The sequence below is a fragment of the Nyctibius grandis genome, chromosome 18, assembly GCF_013368605.1.
Source record: "Nyctibius grandis isolate bNycGra1 chromosome 18, bNycGra1.pri, whole genome shotgun sequence".
Taxonomy (NCBI): domain Eukaryota; kingdom Metazoa; phylum Chordata; class Aves; order Nyctibiiformes; family Nyctibiidae; genus Nyctibius; species Nyctibius grandis.
Window position 1 is genome coordinate 8,552,870 of NC_090675.1, and position 27,068 is coordinate 8,579,937.

General features: G+C 45.2%; 1 protein-coding gene across 1 annotated transcript; it reads left to right on the top strand.

The window, feature by feature from the left end:
• The first annotated feature begins 1,178 nt into the window (after positions 1–1,178).
• On the top strand, positions 1,179–27,068 carry YPEL2 (yippee like 2). Its single transcript, XM_068415580.1, has 4 exons — positions 1,179–1,466; positions 19,496–19,539; positions 20,320–20,428; positions 21,799–27,068. Exons 1-4 carry the CDS (start codon positions 1,350–1,352, stop codon positions 21,886–21,888), a joined length of 360 nt encoding a protein of 119 aa, XP_068271681.1. The 5' UTR covers positions 1,179–1,349; the 3' UTR covers positions 21,889–27,068.

Here is a 27,068-nt window from a genome sequence, read left to right on the forward strand (position 1 = left end):
GGGGTTATATTTCTTGGGTTTCTTATTTTGGGAGGGGGATGGTGGTGGTGGTATTGTTCCAGTATTTGACAGACAAAGTGCAGACTCAGAAACTGAGCAGAATCACATGTTTTATGGAAAGGAAAATCCTCATGGGAGGAGAAACCAGAGTTCATTATTAATTTCTAGAGCACGCATGCACGCCATGTATTGGGGAGGGAGGGGAGCTGCTTCCTTTATCCTTTATGCTTCTTCCATCCTCAAAAGAAACATTTGTAGCTGGTAAGGCTTATAGACATGGGATCTGAAAAACTGATTTCTGCCAACAAAAAGAGACCCAGACTTGAGCTGCCTCGCAGGTTCTGTCAGATGATGTTGGATTGTGAAAAGGTGTTTCCATCCTGAATAGGATTTTTAACTGTCTCTTGCTATCAAGAATAGTCTTCAGAGGCTGCTTCTTGCTTTGACTGCTGTCAGATGTACTAGACTGCAGTTTATAGAGTAGCTTCTACCTTCAGAGCTTGCAGGGAGTTATAAAGGAGAGTGTGATGACGTAATCCTCCATTTCCCATGTGGAAACTAGGGCAGAATGGAGAGAAGAACTGGTTTGGTGACTCGTGTGCTTTCCTGGTGGCTGAGGAAACCCACCTCCCGCTCCCAGCTTTCCCGCAGGCTTCCGGGGTGTCACGTCAGCGAGTCACGCGGGACAGCAGCTGGCAGGGCTGACTCTGGTCCCGACTTTCTCTCTAGCTAATAGAGCCCAGCTTCTTCTCCGAGGAGTGACACAGAGTTGGTCCTTGACGTGTGCAGTTCCCCAGAGGTGTTTGGGAGACTAGGCTTGATGAAAATCACATTTTTACCATCTCTGTGGCTCTGTAGTCATTTCCAAATCCATTAAGTGTTGGAAGAATGAATAGAGATTGCGAGTGTTGGAGCGATAAGAAGATGGTAGATAACAGAAGCCAGAAGATGCGAGGGCAGTCAGCAAGTCAGTGGCTGAGCTGTGAATAAAACTGTCCTCCTTGATCTAATCTGCAGACATCACAACTGTCTCCTGGCTGCTCTGACTCTTCCCTGCTCTCTCGAGCAAAGCCTAGATCGTCCTGTGGGCTGGGAGACTGTTGTTGCCTTTGTGAGCTCAGTGTTCTGTCTCTGTTCTTTTTTTTGAACTTAGGTTTCTGTGAAGTCCCCCATTCCGTCTGCCTGAATCTCTTCCTCTGAAGCGGTCACCAGCGTGTGGAGCCTGCCCCACACCCGTCACCTGCCAAACCACGGCCTTTACCTGTGTCTTCCGGTGTTTCCCGTGCGACCCGTCCTGCGGGAGTGCCTCCTGGGCCACCCCAGAGTTCACGCAGCGCTCAGTGGCTCCAATGGTGAAGATGACAAGGTCCAAGACTTTCCAGGCATACCTGCCGTCGTGCCACAGGACCTACAGCTGCATTCACTGCAGGGCTCATCTTGCCAACCACGATGAGCTCATTTCCAAGGTACGTGCATGACCTCACCCGCGGGTGCTGGGCGGACGCCTCCTCCCCGGGGAGCGGAAGGGTGCGTTCGCTCACACTGCAGGTCAGTTGCTGTGGAAGTGCCTGGCCTTAACCAGTACCACAGTTTTTTGCTTCGAAAATGGGCTCTCGGCCTAAAGGGTCTATTTGTGAGCTGCTGTTTTTGTTTTAAGTGATCTTGAAAATAGCTGTAGTGGACAGGTTTCCAAATTCGGGCCTCTGGAGTGCTTACAGGTGGTCTGTCTCTTCCCATGATACCACCTCCTCCCTCTCATTTCCAGCTGTAAAACTGCACTAACTGATGGCCAGGACTGCGTGAATTACCTTGCTGATACTTCTTGTTCTTGTACATGCTTGTCAGGGTAGCCGAAGGGTTGTTGCGTGATCACGATTTGGAAGCAAAGTGTCTGGTGATGTTCTCTCTGTTAAACTCTGAGCTGTAGCAAGTGACTATGCTAAAGCCCCTACTTAAGGGAAGGTTCTCTGATGCTTCTACTGAAGTGTAAGATGGCTTTCCAAAGACTTATGAGTTGTTACTCAAACCCTCGTATTTTTGCCAGTCTACTAACAAGATACTTTGCAATGAAAAAGCAAGGAATGGATGGTAGGATGTGCTCTGAGCTGGGGAGAGTGGAAGGATTCTGTCCTGTGTTCTGATCTGTTGATCACAAAGGAAAAGGTCTTGAGGTTAAGCTAAATTAAAATCATTCAGAGCCAATAAGTGAGGGGCCTTTGATCAAGAGGGAACGGGCTAGTAAGAGGATGTCTTTCTGAAGTGCGAAAATTAAACTTCCTCAGAGTGTCTGTTGGAGCCTGCAGTGCCTGGCTGTGGTCAGGCATCAAGTTTCCAGGTTTTGGCTGCCTTGACAATCATCTGCTCCATAAAGTTTATTCAGCTTATAAAATATGTGTTCAGAAGAAACAGACGCACCGTGAGATTTATTAGCTGGGATGAGAGGAAATTGCGCCGTGAGCTCTGTGTGTGTGTGCGCGTGCACGCAACTTAAACCAGTTCAGCTTCTTGGAGCAGCCTCGAGAGGAAGGCCAGGACCACAAGTGACAGAGGTGCTCTGCTCGTTAGAAAGAGTGTCATGCTTCCCCCCTTCCTGTGTGCATGGAAAAGATGAGAATGTGTCACCTTGCACCAAGGGCGTCTGTCCTTACAGGGTTGCCATCTTAGCAGCTGTGGAGGTCCTTTTGGATTCTCCGTGTTGGGTGGTCAGACCTCTCTTCTTCCATTGGAGGCCGTTTCCTTCCTTTTTCTCTTGGTTGTTGCATGGGCCAGGTCGATGTGTACCTCTGTGATGTTGTCTCCATACCAAACAATTGAATTTAATTATTCTGGTGTGAATAATGCTGATTGCAGACTGCTACAGCTTTGGGTTTTGCAGTTTCTGAATAGACAGGCTTCCTATTAGGCTATCACCTCCAAGACATTCTGGGCCTCGTGGGGGATCCTCTTGTTCTGGTACAATTACAGTGGTTCTTAGCAGAGCTGTCCTTGAGGACCGCAAAGCGTCAAGCTTTTAAAGAGGAGAAGGTTGTACATTTCCTCAAGAGAAAGAAGTTTTGAAATGTAAATGTCAACAGCAGTCTGTGCCCAGGACTGCATGTGAAATACATTCAGCCTCTTGGATGAGCTATGTGACTTCAGGTTCCTGTGCTCAGCTGAGGTATCTGTCAAATGGGGTAGTCACTCCCTTGCCTCTTCATTGGGAGAGTTGTTACCAGCTGGATTTTGTGTTGGGACACAGAAGATGCTTTACTGGTAAAGAAGGAGGCTTGTTTTACTTATTGCTTTTATGGTAGATTAGAGTTTGTGCTCTGCTTTTTTTTGACATAGCTGGTCCCCAGCCAGGGAAAACACAAGGCTGTGCATGCCCAGTGGTTTCACCTCTGACACTTCCTTCCCCTCCTTGTTCCATGTCCATGCTCCTTCTGGTCCACTGTGCAATGCAGCCAGCTTTGCTGGTAAGTAGCTTCCAGCAGGGCAATGCCAGTGCTACAGACTGCTTGGAATTTGAGCTTCTAGCCATTGAAGCATGCAGAAACTGCCCGAGAATGCTGACTGCTAAAATATGGACATGAGAGGGAAGGTATGAAAGCACAATGTGAGGCCATGTGTATTGAATCATGGAAGTATTAACTACAGTGTGCTGTCGTGCTTGTATCTACTCGTTCATTGTAGACCGTGGTGTAAATGTGTGGTAGTGTTGGGGCTGCATTGCAGGTGGAGCACTAGCAGGTCATGCAACTTGAATGCCAAAGGGTTTGGGGTTTTAGGTTTTGTTTCTCAGAGTTATAAACCTTAATAAGATACATTCTTTGTATAATTGAAAACCTTATACAAGTAATTGTGCAATCATAATTTGTACAAGTGGCTGTTTAGCTGAGAACAGAAGGGCAGTCCCTGCCTCGAGGGGTTTCCAATATGTGTAGAAACTTACCCAGGCAAACTTAAATTGTCATCTTTTTGTCTGAGTTAGGTTTTAAACATCTCCCTGAGGCCTTCTGCAGTTTTTTCATCACAGCCTTGTATTAGCATCCGAGAACCAGGCAGTGCGATGCCGTGCTGGTTTTCCATATGAAAATGTGGCAAATGGAAGGAAGAAACAAGCGCCATGAGGATTAAAAAGGGAGTGGGAGATTTTGTTAAACTGGAGTGTTTCTCAGTCTGCAGCGTATCCCATCTTGAACCTGACTATGTCACTTTAATCAAAACAGCCCAAATGACACCATCTTTGGAAGCGTTCCCCAGAAAACAGGCTTTTATGTAACAGCAGGGTGTTGGTGATTTGGCTTGGTGAAATTAATTCCTCTATTCCTTTTGCCCCAAGTTCTGCAGAGACCACATGAGAGCTGTGCTGCTTTGCATGCCGTGAGCTTTTAGCTCCTTTGGATACATACAAATTGCAGCATTGGCTCATGCCGTTGGCTGAAACGCAAGCTGGAGCTGAATCCCAGCATTGTTCTGTGTCAGTCCATACTTTATTTCCTCTTCATCTCTAGCCCTCCAGCACCAGTGTTAACTTACTCTGACTTCAGAGTCTTTTGCCGGGACCAGGTATCTGAAACTCTTTGGCAAATATGCCTTGGCAGGGCTGGTTTTGCTTTCTTTTCAGCTTAAGGAAGACCTTGTGCGTTAAAATGGGTAGAAGGTTTCTCAATAAGCTCTTGCTATTTAAAGAAATAATCGATGCTGAGGCTTTTAAGAAAATCCAAAGCTGTTACACGAAGCCAGTTACCAAAATGTTGCCTGCTTACTTGGCCTTTTATCTCCTGCAGCCGGAGGGAGAAAGTGGTTTAGTGTGTCTGATTTGTAATAGGATCTAAATTGTGGGCTGGATTGTCTGGCCAAGAAAAGTCTTATTGACTTAGGAAATATAAGGTGATCAGATAGATTGGGTGGAGTAAGTAGTTTTCCTTTGTATGTTCCGTTGGTGTTTGGGTTAGCATGAGTGGAGGTTCTTGCTCCCTTGTAGCAATGCATCATTTAAAAATCTGTGCCAAATTTAGTACATACTCTCGTTTCATTGCTTTTTCCAATGCCTAAGTGGACTGAGACTTTGGGAACTCAGTCTTGCCCTGCAACAGATTCCTGCGTGACCTTGAGTAAGTCACTTAATGTCTTTGTTCCTCCTTTCCCCACCTGTACAATTGAAATGCTGCTGTTTTGCCCGGTCTGCCTGGCAGATAAAGCTTTGGAGCAGGTACTGTCTGCTCTTATGAATTAGTACAGTGTGTGCTAATCCTCTTTGGCTTTACTGTAAAAACAAGAATACCATGCCAGGCGACTGGAGTTAAAAAGTGTATTTCAGTACCTTTCAATTGCCAAAAAAAAAAAGTGAAAGGTACTTGTTGTTACATTTATCCTTCCCAGGCACAACATCCCATGGTTTTTAGAATATTTAAGAAAAATATATATTTGATAATCAATGGTGGCAAAACCTCTCCGGGAAGGAGATAGAGGGGCTTTTCTTGAGAAATGTGCCTTCTGCATCATTTTCTGATGGGGCCTGGGGGAACAGCTAACATCATGGACATTCAACGGTGTCAGTAACATCTTTTTCTCAAAGTGGTAGATGGGATACTGGTTTCTACCTACTCTGTGCTATTCAAACTCTTTGTCAGCCTTTCCTGTTCAGATTCACATGTACCTGGTGTCCAGTAGAAAATGATGGGAACAAGAGCAGAAAGATACAGGCCAAACACAGCCGTGTTAGTGTCTTGGTTGCTGCCTTTTTTTGATATGTGAGCAGTAATTCAGCAGAAATGTCCCTGATTATGGGAAATATGTAGGGAATGTCTTGTGGGCGTCCTGCAGTTTCTTTTTTTCATGAATTACTGTGATCCAACTGCTAAACATTATGCAGTGATGTATCCTCTGAAGTTAGCCTAAGGCTTGCTGAGGAAGTTTAATATTTTCCTTTGATGTCTGCACGGAGGGGGGGGGCCCTTACTGAACATGAATGTGAAATCCTTCAACACAAAAGGCTGCAGCTCTTCCAGCACAGAGAATTTAGAAAAAAATAGAGAACTTGTTTGTGCCTGACTTTTGCAATTGGGGTTGGATTGTTAGCTAGGGAACACTTAGCTCTCTTTTGTATCTTCTCAGACAGGAGTTGCAAGGTTTATAAGCAAACCTCACTCCCAATCATTGTGGCCTGACTGCTTCCCTGGCTAGCAGACTGCTGGAGCCTGAGCTTGTTGGTACAACAGCCTCTGAGTGAGCTTTATGACACGCTGAAAGCATGAAACTTTGCTCTATATTGCAACTGGGGGATCTTAAAAGGATCTGAAGCCTTGGTGCTGGCTTTCAGATAAGTTGTGGGTGAATTCAGCTGCTTTGAAGCATTCGATGCACCATGTATAGGTGAAGTAAGCAGCAGTTGTTGGGCTTTTTGGTTTGGATTGGTTTGGTTTTTTTTCTGAGTATGTGGGCAAGGCAGTCTGTAATGTTCTTAGTGCTTTACTTGTCATGAACCAGCTGATATTTGTATGTCAGTTCACCTTGAAGACATGAAGTTGTTTGCCCGGTGCGGGAGAATGCTCACAAGCTAAAACAATAATCCTAAAATCATGATGTTGTTGTTTAAAAACTTTAATCTAACGGAAAAAGAGGCATTTAGTAAGTGTCCAAGACTAGTCAAATGGAAATCCTGCATTTCCATCATAGGAAAAAACCGTGTGTGGGGTGAGTTGAGTATTCCCATGGGTAGAGAGTTCTTACTATTTTTCATTACATGGAATTTCTTCTTGCTTTAAAAGTAGCTCTTGTCTCTTCCCAAATATGAATTTAAGTTCCCAGCTTCACAGTAATGAACTCTTAAGGCCAGGAGGAGCTATCACATCATCACATCTGACCTCCTCTAGAGCATGGGCCAGTGGATTTCATCATGATTGCAGCGTGTCTTTCAGAAAAAGCATTTAGTCTTGATTTGAAGACTTCAAGAGGGAAAATTCACTGCTCCCCGTGGTCATTTTTTCCAGTGGTTAATCATCCTTACTATTAAAAATTGGAGACTTTGAATTTAATTTGTCTGGCTTGTGCTTCCTGTCCATTGGCCATTATTTTCTTTCTTTTGCTAATGAAATAGATCTATAGTACCTACCATTTCTCTGTATAAGAGGTGGTGGTATAGAGTAGCTAAGGTCACTCTTGATCACTTTTGTGATAGGCTAAACAGATTCAACTTTGTCATGGTACAATGTTATTTTTTCCAGTTCTATATAACTTTTGTGGTTCTCTTCTACATCTTTAGCATTTCAGCATCTTTTTAGGAATGGAAATGGGGTCGGTCTCATTGTTCCAGCCTCAGACTCAGCAGTAACATCTTCACAGCGTGTGCATTTCGTCATTGTATTTGTCTTACTGGCTCAGCACCACACAGTAAGCTTCTGTTTGTTTATTTGCCATTAGCTCTTCATGCACCAGGTTTATCAATTTTATGCACGTTTCTAGAAGCTGTCCAGAAGCTTTTGGATCCTGCTTTTCAGCTGTCGTTCCCTAATGAGTTGTCACTTTTAGGTATTATTCAGAGCTTGCTCTTAATTGCAAGTATTGCTAGAGTTTAAGCTGTAAGTGACAAACAGCAAAGCGGTTCTGTAAGAAGTCATTAGAGTTTTTTATCTCTGCCTTTCACTGCTGTGAACTTGTGGTAAGGTATCTTATACTTCTTGGTGTCCATGAAGTTTAAAATTAAATGCAGGTTGAGGGGACTTCAGTCCTCAGTAGAACAATGTGTCATCAGAGTTGTTAAATGGGAGCCTTTTCCTTGACCATCTTGACCAGGAGATTGAGCAGTGATTAGGCAGAGATGAACTCTTGCAATCACCCTCATCCCCAGGACACCTTTACTAGACAGGTTGGTGTTTGCTGTCCTTGCTGTTGCTGGCCTGTGTTGCAGCAGGGAGGAGGGGAGTGGATCTGGAAGGCTGTCATTTGAGTACCTCTCATCAGCTCTGAGCAGCCTTTATTTGAGAGGGAATAAACAAACACAAATGCCCTTTGCAGGAAAAAGTCAGGATATGAAACCTGAGCTGTGTAATGAGTATTTGTAGTACCTATCCCATAGGACAGCTACCTAAATTAGATCTTTCTGTCCTGTGTAATTGCTTCCTCTGGGTTTTACCCTACAAGTCACTGTGCTCCCTCAGTTCCTACTGTCCGTAATGGGATCTGAAGACAGACAGGATCAGGCTTCTGAGTCAGGATGTGGTTGTTTAATAGAAGGAGCCCAAGGTAATTTGTATAATTGTGTTTATACAGCAATTAATTGCTATGTGATTTTAAAATATTTCATTCTGTTCCAAAAAAAAGAAGAAAAAAGGTAATAATTCAAAACAGTTTAGAATTCCCTGTCAAGGAGGAGGGACAGGGTAAAAATGGATTTTTCTAATCCATCACTTTCTTTATGGAAATAACTCTCCTTTCATCTGCTGCTTCCTCTGCCTTAGAACTGATGACCTGGGCATAAATAAAATATTGTTCCCATTTATTATCCAGGGAACTGCCAGGGACGAAGGACAGTGAATCATCAGGGTTTTTGCTGCAACTGCTGCAAATCCTGAACAACTGGAGCACGGAGCTGATCAGGTCTGAGCCTTCCTGGGTTCGCTGGGTGTTTCAGTTGTTGGCCCTTGCAGTTGGAAGAGGAGGAAATGCCAGCAGGCTCGATGGCTTGCTGATGGGGTGAACTGCCCTGTGAACTGCCCATGCAGGTGTGTACTTTTACACTGATTTATAGCTGTAAGAATGAGCCCAGGAAAAATCCAGATAGGAGTCTTGCAACTCTGAGATCTCTGGTTTAATCTGTAATTTAGTCACACACCCACATGAGTGTGGGGGTCACCCAAGGGGAGGCTTTTTCACCTACTGCCTCTTGGGGAGAAGACCCTGGCTTCTCCGAAGGAGTCTGTTGTGATAATTTCTATTGCAGTCTCATTTTATAGTAGCAGGAAATGCTATCAGAGGGCTTCACATCTGTGTTAGGGGAGCTGCTATGTCTGCCAGCAAGTAGCAAAGTCTGGCCTCTCCTGGAAAGGGGCCTCAGCGTCTGTCTGTCGGAGGAGGTGTTTGGCCTGACAGTTTTTCTCAGCCAGCAGAACTGAAACGGGCATGGATTGAAGCTCGAGTGCACAAGGAAGCTCCACCCAGAGTCCCCTCTCTTAAAATACTCAGAAATCACAACTGTCAGAATAAGTAGCAATAACAAAGGTAGAAACTGTCTTTACCTGAAACCTGGAATTTAAAGATTTCCAGTGCTCGCTCTCCTTTCAGCAGTGATTGCCACGGAAGGGATGAATTAAAATCAGATTAAGTTTAGCTGCTTATGGAGTATCTCAAGTATGAACACCTCTGTTGCGGTCCAGCTCTGAGAGGAGAGGCTGGGGAGGAATGCAGACATGGGTACATACGTCTTCTGCTTCAGATCTGTAAGAGGCTGGGCCTGTCCTGCTCTCTGGTGTGGCTGAGAAACCTCAGTGTCTGGGGACCTGCCCTCTGGTGCACACATTTTTGTTCAGTTTCTGTAGAAGGCACATCTAGAGTAGTAAAATGAATTTCAGTACCACAACCCTTGTTTTATAGTAGGGATGAACACTGAGCATTTATACAACAGATTGAATAAAGGAAGATAACTTCTGATGAACTTTCTCAGCAGTAAGGTGTACATATGGTGGCTTCATCTCACTGCAGTGGATCTTATCCGGGGACAGAGAAGAGCTGCTGCCCTGGATGGATCTGCTTTTGCTGAAAAGCAAGTCTTCTCTCATTGTCAGCATTGGTGCTGTTGTGAGCTTAGTGGCTGTATTAATGGAATACAGTGTTCCACTGATACGCAGACAGTCGCTATTATGCTGCTAATTAAATAACTTGTTGCATTAGCAGTTTCCATCTTCCATCCCAGTTCCGTCTTGTGTTTATCTCTCAAACCCATACAGTAGCAATAATTAATGTGGAAAGAAAGGGCTTTACCCTTCCCCCCCTGCCACTCCTTTTTAAAATGACTTGATTGTTGGATGCTTTGGGCTGGCATCAACCTCCAGGAAGACAGCAGCATTCAAAAATGGGGGAAAAGCCCCACAGCTGCTGCTGTAGTAGTTGCAGATTCACCAGAATAAAATGCATTTATCATCTCTCCATGCCCAGAAAGACACCACTGGGCTTTGTTTTCATCTTCTGTATCTTTTCACAGTAAGAAGCAAAGTGCTTCTCTCCATAGTGCTCTTCTGCGTACCAAAATGTAAAGGCTTGCGTTCGATGGTTGTCACTGATGACCTAAGTGCCGGAGATGCCAAACTCATCTCAACTCCCTGGAACTTCCTGCAGATCTGGGAATGCTGGTGTCTGTTGGGAATGAAACCATGGAGGTGGAAGATCAGGGCTAACTAGCAGTATGACCCCAGGCCCAGCATAAAGACCTGGAAGATGCAGATTTTAATTTTCTTCTCCCCCCACTCCCACTTCCCATGGGGTTATAAATGCTCTTTAGGCAATGCTCTTATTTTTACCTGATTAAGCACTCTGGTGTCAATACATATGTAGTTCCAGAAGTTGGTGGAGATCATTACAAAAACCTAGATCTCTCTTAACTCTTCCCCCCCAAAAAGAGATCAGTTTCCCGTGAGATAGAGGAGAGTTTTACCTGCACTGTACATGTGTATTATACAGCACTTTGTTTCCTGGCAGCAAGAGGCAGGAGAAGGACTGGGGATGAAATGTATACCCCACAAGAAGAAAACTGGACCTACTTGAAGATGCTGAATCCCTTCCTGTCTGCAAGGCCTGTGGTTGATCTTGAATCCTTGACCTGAAGTGAGGGCATGTGGCAGCCGTCCGTGCTCGCGGAAGCTGTGCTCCCCTTCTTCCTCAGGTCTGCCCGGTGCCGCGTTAGCACAGGAATGGATTTTCCTTTGGCGGAGGGAAGCTGAACAGGAGAGGAAAGGAGCGGTTGCTCCCTGATGCATTACCCATGCTCCCTGCTCCCGTGGGGCTGCAGGGCTCTTAGTCACACACATCTATTCCCCCCCCTGCTTGGGCTGCAGACAAGACCAGGATCTGTCTCCTGCAGTATTTACTTTTAAAAGCAATTACTCTGATACTGCAGCTGCTTTGTTTCCCACAGTATTTCCATCCTTTTTCATCTTAAAAGTCAAGTTTTGAAGCACAACAGCAGCAGCAACCAGAGACCATCAAAATCACAAGAGAAGTCCCAAAATATTCTGAAGTTTTATAGAAGTAATAAATTTGGTGTATTTTTTATTTGCCTTCAGTTGTTTGCGCCTTTAGCATTCACATTTTGAAATTTCACTTTGAAGTCTGTGGGCTAGAAACACATTTAAAAGTAAATAAGAGCAGAGTCCAGGAGCCCAGGGCTTTAATAAGGAGGCTGAATAGCACAGGGCTCATGATAACGTGATGAGAGTGAACAGCGTTGCGTTTGAACTGAGTCAAAGTCTGGAGGGGAGCCTGCCAGGCGTGTTGGAGGGAGAAGGGGACAGAGCAGTTTGCAACTACTTTCTGAATTTTGACATACTTTACAGAGCTTTGCTCAGGCTTTAGCTTAGCAGTGTGGTGGCTTAAATTGTGTTAGAAATCTGTACGCATGAGGAAAAACTAAAACCTCGATTTTAGGCAATTTGTATTTCCCTAAATACTGATCTTCATTAATTGCAAGGCCTCCAAAGAGATATATCCTCTGCAACTGCAATAAAAAAACTCTCTTTGAAAGAAATCTCTTGCTTTCTCCTCTGGTGATAATGGGCAGTCATACTGACACATGAATTAATAACTGGGAATTTGCTCCTGGATCCTGACCCGTGTAAATCAGTTTGTACAGCCTGTCTGCCTGGGAGCAACGCAGCCCCGTCGGAGCGTCGGTGTCACCTTCGTGTTGTGCTGACGTGTGTTCAAGAACCGCTCCGATGAACAGCACAGAGCAGCGTTTCGTGGCTCGCCTCTGATGGGATCGGGCGTCTGGATGGTCCTGCTTGTTTTCTGTCTTCCTGAGCAGCATTGGTATTATGGAGAGAATATCAGGGTATGCACCAAATATCGTCTTGTGGTTCAAGATACTTTTTCCTTGGCATTTTGGGGAGTCTTGTGAATAGTGCTGATTTTTCTTAGTTTCAGCTCCTAGAAACATAAAAAATGAGAGAATCTCACTTAAAAAAAACCCAACAAAAACCCTGTTTTAAGTTCTTATTTAAAAAAAATACTCAACTACTCCTTAAATTTGCCTGAATTTTGAGCCTAGCTGAGTATTTTAAGGATCAGGAGCGGGGAGGCTGGCATGTGGCACTGGAATACTTGGATTTCAGAGCACAGCAGAGGGTCGGTGATGTGAAAGCTGCATGAAGGGCACTTGGTTAGGTCTGAAGATGGCTTCAGCTGGTGGTGACAGCTCACTTCCTTTAGCCCCTTTGGAAAGTCTGCCCTTCGCTCTCTCCTGGTTGTGGCACAGGGGGCAGAGGACGTAGACCCAGCTCATGCAGTGTTGCTTCTGCAACGTGAAACAGTTCCAAGGGTTGAGGTTCTTCTCTCGCACACAAAGCGGGAATCGATGTTTCCCCCCCAAAAGTGGGATATGGCAGAAGCATGAGGTTCTTCAGCCACTAATCATTTGCTCCATTAAATTGACCTTTTCCTGGACAGCGTCATCATACAGCCTTTTCCGAGCAGCAGAGAGTTTATTTCACGGGAGGCGGAGGCGATGCATGTGGCATAGGGGCTGGTATTTTTGCGGGTGTGTGTTCAGACCTTTTGCACTGTCTGGCTGCAGTCTCTCCCCACCTATCCTGTGTGGTGAAAGTGCTGAGTTAGTTCCTATTAGGACAAAAGCTTCTTATCAGAAACATCTCTCACCCCTGCTTGTGTTGGGTGTGAAGGGAGCGAGGGGGTTGAATGAGCACCTGCTGCTGCCAGGAGGCAGAATAAAAAATTGTAATGACATCTCCCATCAGAATAAAAAAAGTGTAGTGACATCTTTCATCTTTCCAGTCTGTCCACCTTCCTTCTCACAGACTACATACCCTGAGACATAAACACGGTGTAAAGCTGCTCTGATGTAGCTGTTCCTAGGATGAAACACAGCAGCCTCATAGTTATTCCCTGTGTAATCACACAGCAGCGTAAACTGCTGGGGAATAAGGCTGTGCTGAATTGAATTACTTCAGAGATGAGTTTGGTCCACTAATTCCATATCGACTTTGGGCTTTAAATAGTATTAAGGAACCATGTTAAAACTCAATTAAAACTCAGGAACACAGTTTGTAACAGGGTAAGGTCACATCTGTACATGAGGTGGAATAATGTAAGCGGTTCCCTTGACATGGGTCTGTATCTCGCATAATCGGGGCAAAATTGAATCTCAGTTTGATCTGATCATTGACTGTCCCTTCTGTGAGGAAGAACAAGGTGGAATTAATGAACCCTGAGGAGGTCTCTGTAGACTGTGTGGATACAGGGACCAAGTAATTGAACTCGTGCTCCCTTGGGAAATACTTGAATATGATGGAAGTAGATGGTTGAAATGGCTTGTGCTGTCTAGGGCAGCTCCCAGGATCTGCGGCAGGCATTTTGTAGTTAAATCCTCCCAACTTCCTTTCCACTGCGCAGTAACTCACAAGTAACCTCCTCTTAGAGCCATCATGCACCTAGTGCTGTTACCAGGCATAGTGGTTCCTCTAAACACATTGTAGGACTTATCTTTTTAATCAAATCATTGTCGCTGTAATTAGTAGGGTTTGAAAGGTGCCGTTAAGGCAGAGCTTTCTGTGGGATGTTGGTTGTTAGGTGGGATAGTATCTGATAGGAATTGGGGTTAACTTCTAGAGGGGAGCGGATGAGTGTGAGGAGAGCATATCTTTATATGCAAACTCCTGTGCACTCCAGTTGGATTGACTTTGGGCATACTTAAAGGTCTCCTCTCTCTATTCAAATTGTATTTTATGAGAACATCTCATCCTTAGGTGTTTAAGGGCTAAATCAGCAGCAGGAATAGAGAAGTTCTACAGGCAGTGTTGTGCAAATGACTAGTAACTTAAAAGTTGTACATGTAGGTGGGAAGTAAGTGATAACAGAGCTATCTCCAAATAGATCGTTGGATGAATTTTTCTCCCACAGACTTCAATGCCTCTTAAACCCGTGAGTTCGTAATACTGCTTTTCTTACTCACTGAATTGCTCTGTGCCAGTGGGGATATCACAAGCACAGAAAACACGACCTTTTTTGAAGAGTCCAGATCGCTGTGGTTATTTGGCTTCTCCTGATGCTACCATTTCCCCTTGCCTAGGATGTGCCGACTGCCGTTGATCTCTGACGGTGGCTTTGGGCTCTCTGTTCCTGCTTGCATCCTTGCAGTGAGAATTATTTGTAGCTTTCAAGAGCATAGCCCGGAGGGGTACACTCTGTTCCTTTTTCCTCTTACACCTCTTTGGGACCAGTTGCCTTTTCGTTTTTGTTTTATTGGTTTGTTAAAAGGCTGCCAGCTGGATATAGGTAAGTGGGGGTTTTCTCTGCTGCAGTCTGCAGAGAACAAGCATCAGTATGTAGCCATTTAGTCCTGGCAGTTGCTTCCTCTTTTTCCAGATGATTCCAGCCAGCTCTTTTTGTGTTTAGCCTATTGTCAAATGCCGTCACAAAGACTTGGGGTATTAATCCTGTCATCTGTTCAGTGTGTGGAACTGCTGAGTGGGCTGCGCAGTGAATGAGAAGCTGTAGGTACTGGGGAAAAGGGGTATGGTGTGTAGGCGTGTTTGGAGCACATTCAGAATTCATGCTTTTCCCTGGCTGTACTGATTGAATGTAAAAATTTCCTTCTGTGTCTCCAGCGGTCACCAGTAACGGGAACGTGCAAGTGCGAAGGTCTGATGGCGATGGGAAGGCAGGTGGAACGGGCTGGAGTGATGGAGGGGCATAGCCCTTCTCTGCATGCGTCTGTGGTTGTGTGTGTGCCGTTGCTCCACTGGAGAAGGCTCTGAAGGAGTCACACGTCTTGCTCAGAGCAAACAGAATGGTAGATTCAGCACTTCGGATTGAGGGTGGAACATTACAAATGGGCTAAACCAAAATGACGGCTCGCAAGGTCATGGGTGTTGAATATGTAAGGATTCAGCTTTGAGTCCTGCAGGCTGAGTCCATCTCTAGCGAGCAGAACGTGTCTGCCACAAAGGAGCTGGCACTTCTTGGATGCTGGCTGCATGTTAGGCTTCCTTCTGCGGCAGATCTGGTTTAACAGCGTCTGTGAAACCCAAACTCTCGATCCTGCAGACTGTCTCTCACTAGAGCCGCAGTTCTGCACTGCGGTTCTTTGCCAGCAAATTTAGTTTGAGAACTTCCTCCTCTGAATGGCTTGTGTCTGTCCCCATACTGTGATTATTAAGTGGGCTGTGTGATTGCCCTTTAAACTGGATTCCTGATATGGTACTAGGAGAAAAAGCTATTTCCCTCAAACCCACCTACCCCCCACAAAGTGTTTTTAAAAATAATGATTTCACAGATCTAATCTGGAATTAGCACAGCTGAGGGGGCCATAGTGAGTGTCTGTAAGTTGAGTGATAGGAACTTCTTAAACTAGAGCAGCTGCCAAAGGCCTCTTCACATGGAGCTTCTGCCATGACGAGGGACAGCTTTGCAGGGGAGCATCTGCAGCCAAATAGCTGACTCCAGGCTTGTGGTTTCCCACCTGGGTACTCAAATCAGCACTCCTTAGGCCCTGCAGCTTTGAGGTGCCTCTATGCTGAGTGGAGCACCCAGGAGCAGGGGAGGTTTTTGAACGTGAGTAGTCAGGAGGAATAAGCTGTTGTGCATTGCACATCTCCAAAGCGTGTATTGTTTTTTAGAGGGCTCAGGCAGGATGGAGAGGGAGAGTGTTGTTGCTGGCATATATAGATGTGTTTCCAGCCAGACATTGAGCGTTAGCAGTGCAGAGAAAAATATGTGCTTGGGCTTTCAGTGGGAAACAACAACAAAAAAATCCTTTCCATTTCTTTCAGCTGGAAAGTGATGCCAGGAGCTGTTGTTTTAGAGAATAAGAAGTCTGGACTTATAAGCATGCGTGTGAGGTACACCTTTGAATGTGTATCAAGGAAATCTACACAGAGAAAATGCATAGCATAGAAAGTAGGTCTTACTGCTGACTGCCACTGTTAAAACCAAGAGTGTTGTGGAAATCTTTGTGTGTTTCTTAAAAGCAAAACAAGAACAAAGAAAAGAACATCTGTTTGTGTATAAATATACCTCCTGCTTCTGATTTCATAGTGCCCGTTACAGCACAGGCCAATTTTTCTGGAGTGCCAGAAGAGAAGGAGCATCTCCAGAAAATGCTGAGGTTACAACACCCAGATGAAACCTGCCTGTGGTAACTTTATAAAGATACAGTCAGCTTAGTCTTGCAGAGAGCGAATGCACTGGTGAACTTGAGGTGGTTGCCAGACTTCTCTCACTTCTTTTTATATGATTTTCCAAATCCTTAGCTAGCTGGAGGGTGACAGGCAGCAGCACTGAAAGCTGAGCAGTGGTATGTTGAAAAGTTCTGCTTGGGCAGGAGATAATTAATGTGATTTTTTTGCAGTGACCACCCTTAGATCCCCTAAAGCACTGGCTTGAGCTCGAAGGAAGGGCACCTCTGAAAGGATGCTGCTGTCCCCTGGGAGTGGGCTGGAAGAGTGTCCAGTGAGCCCCAAACACAAAGCTGATGGGTTTGGTTTTGTTGTTTATTAAAGACAGGCCTTTGTACAGCAGTAATGGAAAATCCTATTTCTGTACCAATAAAAACTTTGCTCCCATGGCTGTTGTTATTGGCAAACTTAGTCACTTTGGTGTTTATGGAAAAGTATTTACTGGGAAGGACTGGGTGGTTAGCAAGCTTCATCTGCTTTCATTTTGCTTTGATGGCACACATGTTGCTGTGGGACCTTCTGTTTCATCCCTGTACCCCATCCACAGTCTGTGCTTCCAGGCTGACATCCCTCTTCTGCAGCGTGGACAGCCAGTGCCCCTGCTGTTCGCTGTACCAAGGTAGAGCGTTGCCTGGGTAGGACTTGGATTCTTCTTTCTGGCCTGGGGGGCATCAGCTTTGTGTTGTTTCCTACTTCACCACACAGGACGCTGAAACAATGCAGTGTGTGTTTTGTAGCAGTCAGGCTAGACCTAGTTGGCGTGTGGGGTATCAGCCAGCTGACAGTAACAATAATAAAGAACTTGAGTGCTGCAGAAGGATTAAAAAAAGCTTCTCTAATAAATGCAATTACACAAACATGCTTGAGCCATGTGTCCTATTTAATTCCTGCCCAAGAAAAGAGGCATTCCTCAGGGCACTGCTTTTGTCTGAGTGAAAGAGATATCCAGTTGCCTCAGGCATCCTCTCTGAATCCAGAGTGGCTTTTCTGTGCCCTGGATGGCAACTAATATTGGGCTTCAGATTCCTCTGAAGAACAGTTATCCCTCCAGGACTCAGTCAGGGGTTTTTTGCCAGGCAGTGACTATAGCTGGCAGAGCCCTTGCTGCCATCCAGACCTCACAGGCAGCTTTCATCGCTGGCTGTGGCTCCCTGCCTGCGTGCCCCGTGGCATCGTGTTTGCCTGCAGAGGTGCCTCTGCTCTGTGGTAAGGAGCCTTCTGTGTACGTTCTTGCAACTGGGGATTTTCCAGCGGGCCTTGGCCACTTCTGGAGAGTACCTTGACACCAAGAAGGGCATCAGGCTAAACACCGTGACAGGCTGTGCTTGTTCCCTTGTCAGGGAGGTTTTAAATCACACCTTTAATGCATTGTGTTCTCTCCTGCTGCTCAGTGAATTTCCCATCTCTGCCTTTCACGTGAACAGGACTCGTGATGGAGAGAATGTCGTACAGGCTGTTACAGAGCTGCTTGCCGTTACCCGAAGGCAGCACCCAAGAAACACTCACTGGAGCTAATGAGTTGGTACCTCAGCTCTGGGAATTAGGACCGTTAGCTGGAAACACGCAGCAGCCTCCCTGGTGCGGAGGAGGCAGGAGGCAGTTGGTTAATGCAGATGTGTGTAGGTGTAAGAAATGGGATGCAGATCCATCCGCTGGCTTGCTGGTTCTCAGGCATGGCTTTGACTTTGCTTCTCTGTGAGGCAGCGGTTGGGCAGGCGTAGGGGTGCGTCCCTAGGGCTGGACTGATGGAAGGGGACAAGCTGGGAAGGGCACGGACCCCCCAGAGATTGCTTTGTGTGATGTGGGGTTGCTCTTAACTGAATAGATGGCCAGTGTTAGTGGGCCAGGGAGGTAAAACCTTGAATGTTTCTCTTTTCTCTCAAAACTGTCTCTTCCTTTTTAAGGGTGTTTAGTCTGAAATCATCACTCATCTGTAGAAGCTGAGGTTTTAAGAAAACCATTAAATATTCCAAGGTTCCTGGTAAGGTGCAAGATAGAGGATTAAATGGTCCAGAAAAGCTGGTCTTTGACTTTCCCAGCTCCTTGCCCCTCAGTGCATACATTCCCTGAGGTGTCTCATAAGGTAACTTGTGTACAGAGACCACAGTTACAGAGTAATGTTACAGACTCTACACAAATGGAGCCTGCTGGCTCTTGGAAGTGTCCTGCCTACCTGGAGTGTCCTGCCAGGCTGGCATTGCCCCACTCGCTTCAAAACACTGCCTTTTCGTGGTGATGCTTTAAGATCCTGAGGAAACGTGGGGCAGAGGATGTGCCATGACTGGTGATTATCTGGTGTGGTTTTGCTGCTATGTGGTTCTCTCTTGTCCATGTTCATCTCTATCCAGTTGTACCTCATCCTATGTTTAGATCCAGTCCTGAAGATCTCCCTGGCATCAGTGGGAATATGAAGGCTTGCAGGCACCTCAGCAAGGTTAAGGTCTTTTGTAAAATCACTAGAGTAGAGGCTGTATTTGTATGCACAGCATCTTGCACAAATAGGTCCCAGTCTCTCAGTTTGGTTCAGCATCCATCTGTGCAGTCTGCCTGAGGGGAATTCATGTGCCATCAAGTGCAACAGCGGTGTTTCAAAACTGCGGCAGTGCGATGGGAAGCCTCCGTGAGCACCTTGGTTTTAGAAAAGAGATTCAAATCGATATTTGGCAGCAAGGCTGCATTAGGTAAGGTTGAGGCAGTAGTGTGAAATTCCTAAACAGAAGTGAAGGGGTGAAAATAGACATAGCTGGTGTATAAGAGAGAAAACAGCTTAACTCTTGAAAAGTACATGGGACTTGTACGGCACTGGAAGTGCTGGTAATACCAGGTGAAGTTCCCAGTGGGCTGCCAGTAAGCCTTGTGGAATGGGCAGGCATTAGAACTGGAGGCAGCTGCTCCCTTCTCATCTGCAGGACAAGACCTCTGTTCATCAGTGCTCATCTCCTGACGTTTCCCCTTGCGCTCTCTCCATCTCGAAGGCTGTAACGATGTGCGTGTCTCAGGCCCTGGCTGACGGTTGCTGTAACTACAGTTGATGCAGTCGTTGAGGACAGGTCCTGATTTAGCCTTATTCTATCAACCAGCCAAGTGAATTTTGTTTTCTTCCCTTTCAGTCCTTCCAAGGAAGCCAAGGACGAGCATACCTCTTCAATTCAGTGTGAGTATAACTTCGTACGTGTCACCTCTGCATCTTTTAGGATAAACTTAAGAAAACCCTTGTGAATAAGAAAACAAAAGGATAGTCTTCCTTTAGAAAACCTCTGCCTAAGACTTGGGAGCTTGCTGAAAAGGGTTGGAGAAAGAGGCAGGAAATGGCACTGATTCCTGTGTGATTTTATGTTGAGGATTCAGATAAGCAGCTAGGAAAAGGTGTTTTTTTCGTCATCAGACTGAGAAATAAGAGCTAACAGATGAGTCATTCTCTTCTCAGAGAATGTAGTTAGACCAAAGAGTCAAAGTTTTGTAAGTGTAGAGAATAAATAGTATCTAAATATGAACTTTTTTGAGCTAGCATAAAAATAAGTATCGTTTTCCCAATAACTGAAAACAGTTTGGGTGAGATCACTGCTGGGATGTCTGTCAAAAGAACTGCTGATTTCAGTTACATTTTTCATGTTTCCATTTGGGGAAGTAAAAGTACCATTTTAGCAATTTGAGAATGAAAATCTCAAATGCATACTTAGTGCAATTTACTGGAATGTTATTAATCTTCTGCTCAAAGCTTTATAGAATTTTTAGTTGGATAAAAATTCTGTTTTACCTTTTCATTCTGTTTCGGGAACTGCAAGAGATCTTTGTTTTGAGCCCAGCAGTGGTACTCAGTAGCCTGAACCTCCTCCTTATGTTTTCAAATACTGCAGTAATTGCTGTCAACTTCATTGTAGCGTCTTGATGTGGAAAGACACACTAATAGGGAGCATCTCTCCTTTTTCCCCAGAGTTAATGTGGGCTGTGGCCCCGCAGAGGAGCGGGTGTTATTAACAGGATTACATGCGGTTGCAGATATTTACTGTGAAAACTGCAAAACCACACTGGGTTGGAAATATGTGAGTATCAGTATCATTTATTTTTCCTGTGGACGTCTTTGCTACAGCCCTTTCTGAAGGTGTGTGTGTGGTAACGTGGTCTTGTGGGGAGACCATTAACGTGGGAACCAGAAATGTGGGTTCTGGTCTGTAGCCACGTCTTTTTTCCTTCCTGCATTCCCATTTTCCCTCCTGTCTTGTGTGTGTTGCATCCATTCAGAGCAGGAGCTCTTTGTGGCTAATGTATTTTTTTACTAAGAATATACACCGTGGGCCTGATTTTGGTGGGCGTCCCTTAGTGATGTTTAACAGAAACGTGGATAACTTCAGTCAGTCCTGTGGTTCATACTGTCCTTTTTCCCAGATTATATCAGAATAATAGAGTTATCCATATATTGTTAATCCTGTGTCCTTCCCACTGGAAATGCTATTAAACATGAATTTATCTGTTTGCTGTCTCTTGCTCTTCATAAATTCAATTACCTTCAAATAAAGGCTTATGCTACATCCTAATTTCTGCTTCAGGAGGCACGCAGCGTACTTGTTTGTCAAAACATTTTGACTAGTGTCTAAACAAAACATATATTGTGTCTGTGGCCTCTGGACAGAAATATTCTTTAATAAATCAGTGGAAAGGCTATAAAAAGTAAAGCATCAAAAATTGATGCGGTAGGAATTCATGCAGAAGCAGCGTGGATCTCACAAATGGAGAAGGACACGAAGTACATAAGTTGAGTTTATTTTAAAACAAAATACAAAATTTTGCAAACATAGCAGTAAGGCCAAGCCTCTCCGGCAGCAGAATTACATTATTTCAGATGCATTACATGCACGCAGGCAGCACAGTTGAGCAGAGCTGAACCACTTTTGAGGATGCAGCCTCAGTCCCTCCTGGTTAGGGATCCCATAGATCTCCTTACTGTTTCAGTTCTGCAGCGTTGAAGCACTGTGTGTGTCTGTAGCTGCAAGCACGCATCTGTGTAGAGTGGGTCCTTCCCGTCCCGTGGTGCCCCTTCGCTCCTTTTAGGGGAGGTTCAGGTTGGACATTAGGAAGAATTTCTTTTCAGAAAGGGTCATTAGCCATTGGAAGTGGCTGCCCAGGGAGGTGGTGGAGTCACCATCTCTGGATGTGTTTAAGAAAAGACTGGACATGGCACTTAGTGCCATGGTCTAGTTGACATGGTGGTGTCAGGGCAACGGTTGAACTCGATGATCGCTGAGGTCTCTTCCATCCTCGTTGATTCTGTGATTCTGTGTGATTTCCACATGAAGTTTACCATCATCTGTCTCATTCCCAAAGGTAGTGCTTTTACAGCATGACTCATCAGAGGACCTCTGCATTCTTAACAAACATTAATCATCTTGATCTCATTCTTTCTCCTGTTTTTTAGGAACACGCTTTTGAAAGCAGCCAGAAGTATAAAGAAGGCAAATACATCATTGAACTAGCTCACATGATCAAGGATAATGGCTGGGATTGAACGGAAAGAGCCCAGCCCTACCAGCGTGTAAGAGAATGCCATCCAACCGAACATTATATCCAAGAGTGAGAGAGTGACTGAACGCTTGGTTCCATGCATTTAGAGGCTCTGCAATTTGGGAGCATCTTCACACCCTTCTCCATCTTTATTGGTGACTGGCCTCTAAATTTCTGTCTCTCTGTCTCTTTGCTTTGTATCTGTTTGTGAGTTGACCCTGGCTGCTTCTCTCTCTGTTCTGGCGTTGGCTAAGAGAATGCACCGAATGCCCGACAGCCATTCCATGTTGATGAATGTTTAAGTACAAACTGAAGTTGGCTCTGTGGTGGCATTTTACCAGAAGGTCTCGGTGCGGGAGGAAGACCCGAGTTTTGGGCAGGAGAAGGTGATAGGGGGTGGGGAGTAGGCCCGAAGGGAAGTCATCAGAAGTTGCAGACGTACTTCTCCTTTAAGTCCTGGTTAACCAAGGCTTGAAACTATCTACTTGTCTAAATGGACAGAAAAATACCTCACGGCTGCGTTCTCTGCGAATCGTGAAACCGCGGCTCCGTCGGTGGAGCTTCAGTCTGAGCGGGCTGAGCACAAGTCATAACCAGCTCCCCCCGCAAGCTGATCACAAGTCTGTGTTTTGTTTGCCATTTCTGAACTCGTTGTTTGTGGGGGGAGGACCTGAAGGCTGGAGAGCTTCCCCGCCTCTCCTTTTCCTCGCTGTTTCAGGGTAGGTAGGCCAAACATCCCAACAGAGCACAGCTGTGGGAGCATCCTCACAGCTGGAGAAACCAAATCCTGACTCTTGAGCGCTTCAGAGAGGACGAGAAAACCGCTTAAGGCACAGTGGGGCTGGAGCTGCAGCTCAGAAGATATGGCAGGGGGAAAAAAGGCACGTGCTAGGCAAGAAAGAGGAAATTATGTAGAGGAGGATGGGGACAAACTTAGTAATGCAGGGTACCCCTTGATTTCCCAGCCTCCACTGAGCATCCTTGGGGGTCTTTTACCAATGCTTCACAACTGTGAGTAGGAAAGTGCTGTTACAGAATCTTTTTCTTAAATCCCAAGCCCCAGCCATCAGCTCTGCTCTTGGAGCCTGGCAGAGAAATGGTGCGAGAGTGGGGAGAGGAGGGAGCAGAGGAGCCTGGTGGTTGTAGCAGTATTGCACAGGTGGATATTTCAAGCCATGAGGTATCCTCCCCGAAACCTTCCCCCCCTTTTCCCACTCCCAGAAGCCTGTTGCAGGCATAGGGGGAATGGGAAATTAAAAACAAACTAAACATCTTCCCTCTACCCCTGACATTGTCTATGCCTTGGAGTTGAAAGGGGAGGGGTAGATGTGGGCATCATGACTGCAAGGGACAAGTCCTTCCCATTTTAATTTTTTCATTTTAATTAGTGTTGACCTTCCTGAGATGGTTGGTGAGGAAGGGACATCGTGTGTGAGAGGGGAGCTGTGTTAGATGTAAATGACAATGTGAAGTTTCCTCTGCAACAGTCCAGCCAGTATCTGGTGCATAACTCAAGACTATTTGACTGAATTAGTTTTATCTCTCTGAGTGAATTTCCTTTTTGTTTGTGGAATTCTTTCAAGTAGGTTAATCCACTGGGGGAAATCTTTCTTAATCCAGAAGGAAAGAGTATTGTGCAGGGGTTTGTAGCTCCTTATGAAACCGAAGCTTTGGAGCTGTAATCTGCCCCCGCCCCCAGATACTCTGAGTTAGCTGGGGGGATCAGGACGGGGTGCTGGTGGAGAGAAAGTAATTAGCTGTTAAATGAAGGGGATGTGAGCAGAGACGCTACTTACGGATCAGGGTGGACCTTACATGTTGGGTCCTTGTGCTGAAGCCCAAACCTGGTGGCCCATCGAAGCAAAGGCTGTTTTTTTTCTTTGAACCGCAATTCTTTACAACCTTGGAGAGAGAAGTGAGATGGAGTCTGGCCGCAGCTCCCACAGCAGAGGGGGTTGGCTCGGTTTGTGGCTAGTCTGTTAGGAGGTGGCTTCTGCCTTCACCCTTTCTGCTGGGGCTGTGTAACAGTCGCTTCAGCTTTCGTTTCTGATTGTCTCTGCTTCCATCATCCACATTCCCTTCAGTGATAAAAATCTTGTAGAAAGCAAAAACTCTGCAGTACCTGCTATCTTGTTGACTTTGGCACTGACCTGGTCCCATTTTCCTGTCCTTTGGTTGGTGATCCATGACAATTTATTGGGTTTTGACTAGTGGGGAGTAATTTACGTTCTTTGAAGAGCTCATCAGTCTCCCCAGATACATAGTCTTTAAAGGGGTCTGGTTGGAGCTGGGAGAAGTAAGGGGTAACCCCAAATCATTAATATGAGGTTGAGAAAAAGAGCACATGGGGGCTCCTGATTTTATGTTGGTATTTAGAGTGATTGCCTATAAAAAAGTGATATAAAAGGTAGGCCTGTCTAGAGGACTGCTCTGAGAAACAGGAACAGTTACTACAGAGAGCTACCAGATGTAGATGTTTTTATCCATATATTTGGGACAAGAAAGGACGACGATCCCTCAGATCAGGCTGTTTTTAACTGTTCACAGGGGTTACGCTTTTAATGGCAGCCAGTCTAAGCTTGAATATGGCAAGATCTTAATCTGCTTTTAGTTGGTTTTGTCCCATCAGCATCCACAGATTCGCACTTGCTGAGAATCTGGCCTCAAGCTCTGATAGGAAAAAAACGTGTGTGCCTGTGAACGTCCCCAACACCCAGAGAATTATCTATAGAGTGACTTTAACACACTGTACAGGGAGATAAGGAAAAATGGGCTTGTGAGGCTCGTTGGCATTTGTTCTCTGCTATTTGTCCCTTAAATATGATGTACTTAGTCCGCTGCTAACTTATCTGTGACTTGCTGTATGAAGACACATGGCAGTATTGGGAGCTGGTGACCAGACAGGCTCGTCCGATCTGTATGCTGGTGGCTACCACAGTCAGCACAGGCTAAATGGGTGACTCGTAGAGTGATCTGTTCAGAGCATAACCAAAGAACCTCGCTATCTGCATCCCTCTGGGCGTGTGAGTTGACTGTAGCCAGTTCGTTAGCGACTGGGTGAGCAAGGTGGGACCGTTGTTTCTGAGCTGGAGATGTGGCCCATGGAAACTGCCTCCTTGGGCAGGCAAAGCCTGACTGCAGAGCACCAGGTGTCCATGGTGCTGCTTTCCGTGGGTGACATCCTTGAGAAAACACGGACAGCAGCGAGTTTTGCTTCTTTTTTTATGTGGCAGCCTCGTCTCTGGCAAGCTGCGTGCACCCTTGAGTTTACATCACCCCCGTGTACCCCAAAGCTCAGACTTGAGTAAGTTTTAAATTGTTTTGCTCTGGTGGATTATCTGGTGTGAAATCCTGATCCCTGTAATAAATATTCAGATGATAATATATACAAAGCAGAAGAAAAAAAACATTATCTTGTGAAATATACTTTTGTAAATAATATTTAATTTTTTTAAAAAATAATATATTTGGTGCTGTTTTCTCAGAGCCCCTCCCTGAAAGCACTTTTTTGTTGTTTATAAATGATACTGTTTCCTTCTGTATTTGTTGGAAAATATGTTTAAAGGGAAACAAAATTCATACTATACGTTGTCCTCTTAAGTCGATCCATTTTTCCTCTGGATGTGGCAGGAGGGGGGAGTCACTCCCGCTTCCATCCGGCAGAATTGGTCGCAGGCAGAGGCCAGGTTACAGGGAGAAGCCTGTGGTCCAGGCAGGTGCTGATGTGTGGGATGGGATGTGTAGCTCCAGGCGCACGGGGAGTGCTCCAACGCCTGCAGTTACGTGCTGAAACACCTTCGCTCGATGCCAGTGGGGCTCTGCCTGGGCAGGACTTTCCTGAGGAGATCAGGTTTGTAGGATCCGGGCCTGAAATTTTCTCTTGCACCAGTATTGGCTGGAGTGAAGTAGATATCGAGGCTTAGAAAACAGGATTGAATGTGAACTGCAACCTCTGAATCGCTGTTTCCAGTTGCTTGGGGACAGCAGGGATGGAGGATGGAGATTTCTGACTAGTCGTTGTTTTTAAACTAAAACATAAGTCTTTGGACGTGGATCCTGGTTTTCTTTTTGGGTTTTTTTTTGGTGGTGTTATTGTTTTTTTTAAACCAGGCTGCTACATAACAAGTTAGAGTAAAAGTTTACCTCTCTGGCAGTAAAGTTCTGGGTTTGTTTTTTTTTTCCTTTCTGTCCTTAACCTCCCCCCTTCTCCCCCTTCTTCATTTTTAATTCATTGGGTCTCTTGTTTATCCCAAAGTGGACCAACAGCACAAACCACTGGACTGTGTTTTGCTGAGCAAGGAGCTGTTTTCAGTGCTGAATAACTGTTGCACGCTCTTTAATTCTCTGTTTTTGGTGCACACGATTTAAAAATATACAGAAAACAAACCCTGTGAATGAAACCTGTTGTTGTTGTGACGATCAAGTGAGAGTTTTCTCTGTATGCATTTTTCTAACCGGTATGTGAGAGTGTGTTAGTCATGCATTTCACTGCACTTCCTTGTTTCGGGAGGAGCGTCGTGTTTCCGTGTGAACCAGTCCTTGGATGAAGAGATGACGCCCAGGCACCCGGTTGGGTAAAGAGATCGGCGAGAACCAGAGCTCAGCTCAGTGGGAAGGAGCTCTTCTCACCAGGTGAGAGGTCTCAGAAATTAAATGCTCAGAAACAATTACGTTAGACGTAGATTTTGCAGAATCCTGTTTAAAAAAGAATAAGCAGAAGAGGGGAAACAAAATCATCTTGAATTCAGAAAAAAAAACCCCAACATATTTAAATGCAAGCAGAATGGCATTGTGTAAGGTACAACCACAAATAAGCTATTCTCATAGTTACGAACTGTGTGTATCCTTTGTTTTGTTTTTCGTAAGGAAATGGGAATGCTTTCCCCACTGACAAAACTAAAGGACAATATTTCCAATACCAGCCTGTCTGTTGATGCTCTTGTGTTTACAAATTGTGTACACTTTTATTTCTTTGATCTTAATTTTATTTTTTGGCGTATTCTTTCAGGTCATTTGCTTCAGTAATAAAATGCAATTGTTTGTTTTCAAGTAATTGGTTTTCACCGTTTCATGTGTTTGTACATTGTATATAGTTCTTCAGTATTAGAGGGAGGCGTATTGTTTGTCATATTTACAATATGTGTTGGTGCTCATTTGAGAAAATAAAATTTTCAAGTACTAAAA

Bases quoted from the DNA above. Each gene is read 5' to 3' on its own strand.
- YPEL2 (XM_068415580.1), top strand. From the start codon at position 1,350: ATGGTGAAGATGACAAGGTCCAAGACTTTCCAGGCATACCTGCCGTCG. The intron at 1,467-19,495 runs GTACGTGCATGA...CTTCCCTTTCAG, and splicing joins ACGATGAGCTCATTTCCAAG to TCCTTCCAAGGAAGCCAAGG. The intron at 20,429-21,798 runs GTGAGTATCAGT...CCTGTTTTTTAG, and splicing joins CCACACTGGGTTGGAAATAT to GAACACGCTTTTGAAAGCAG.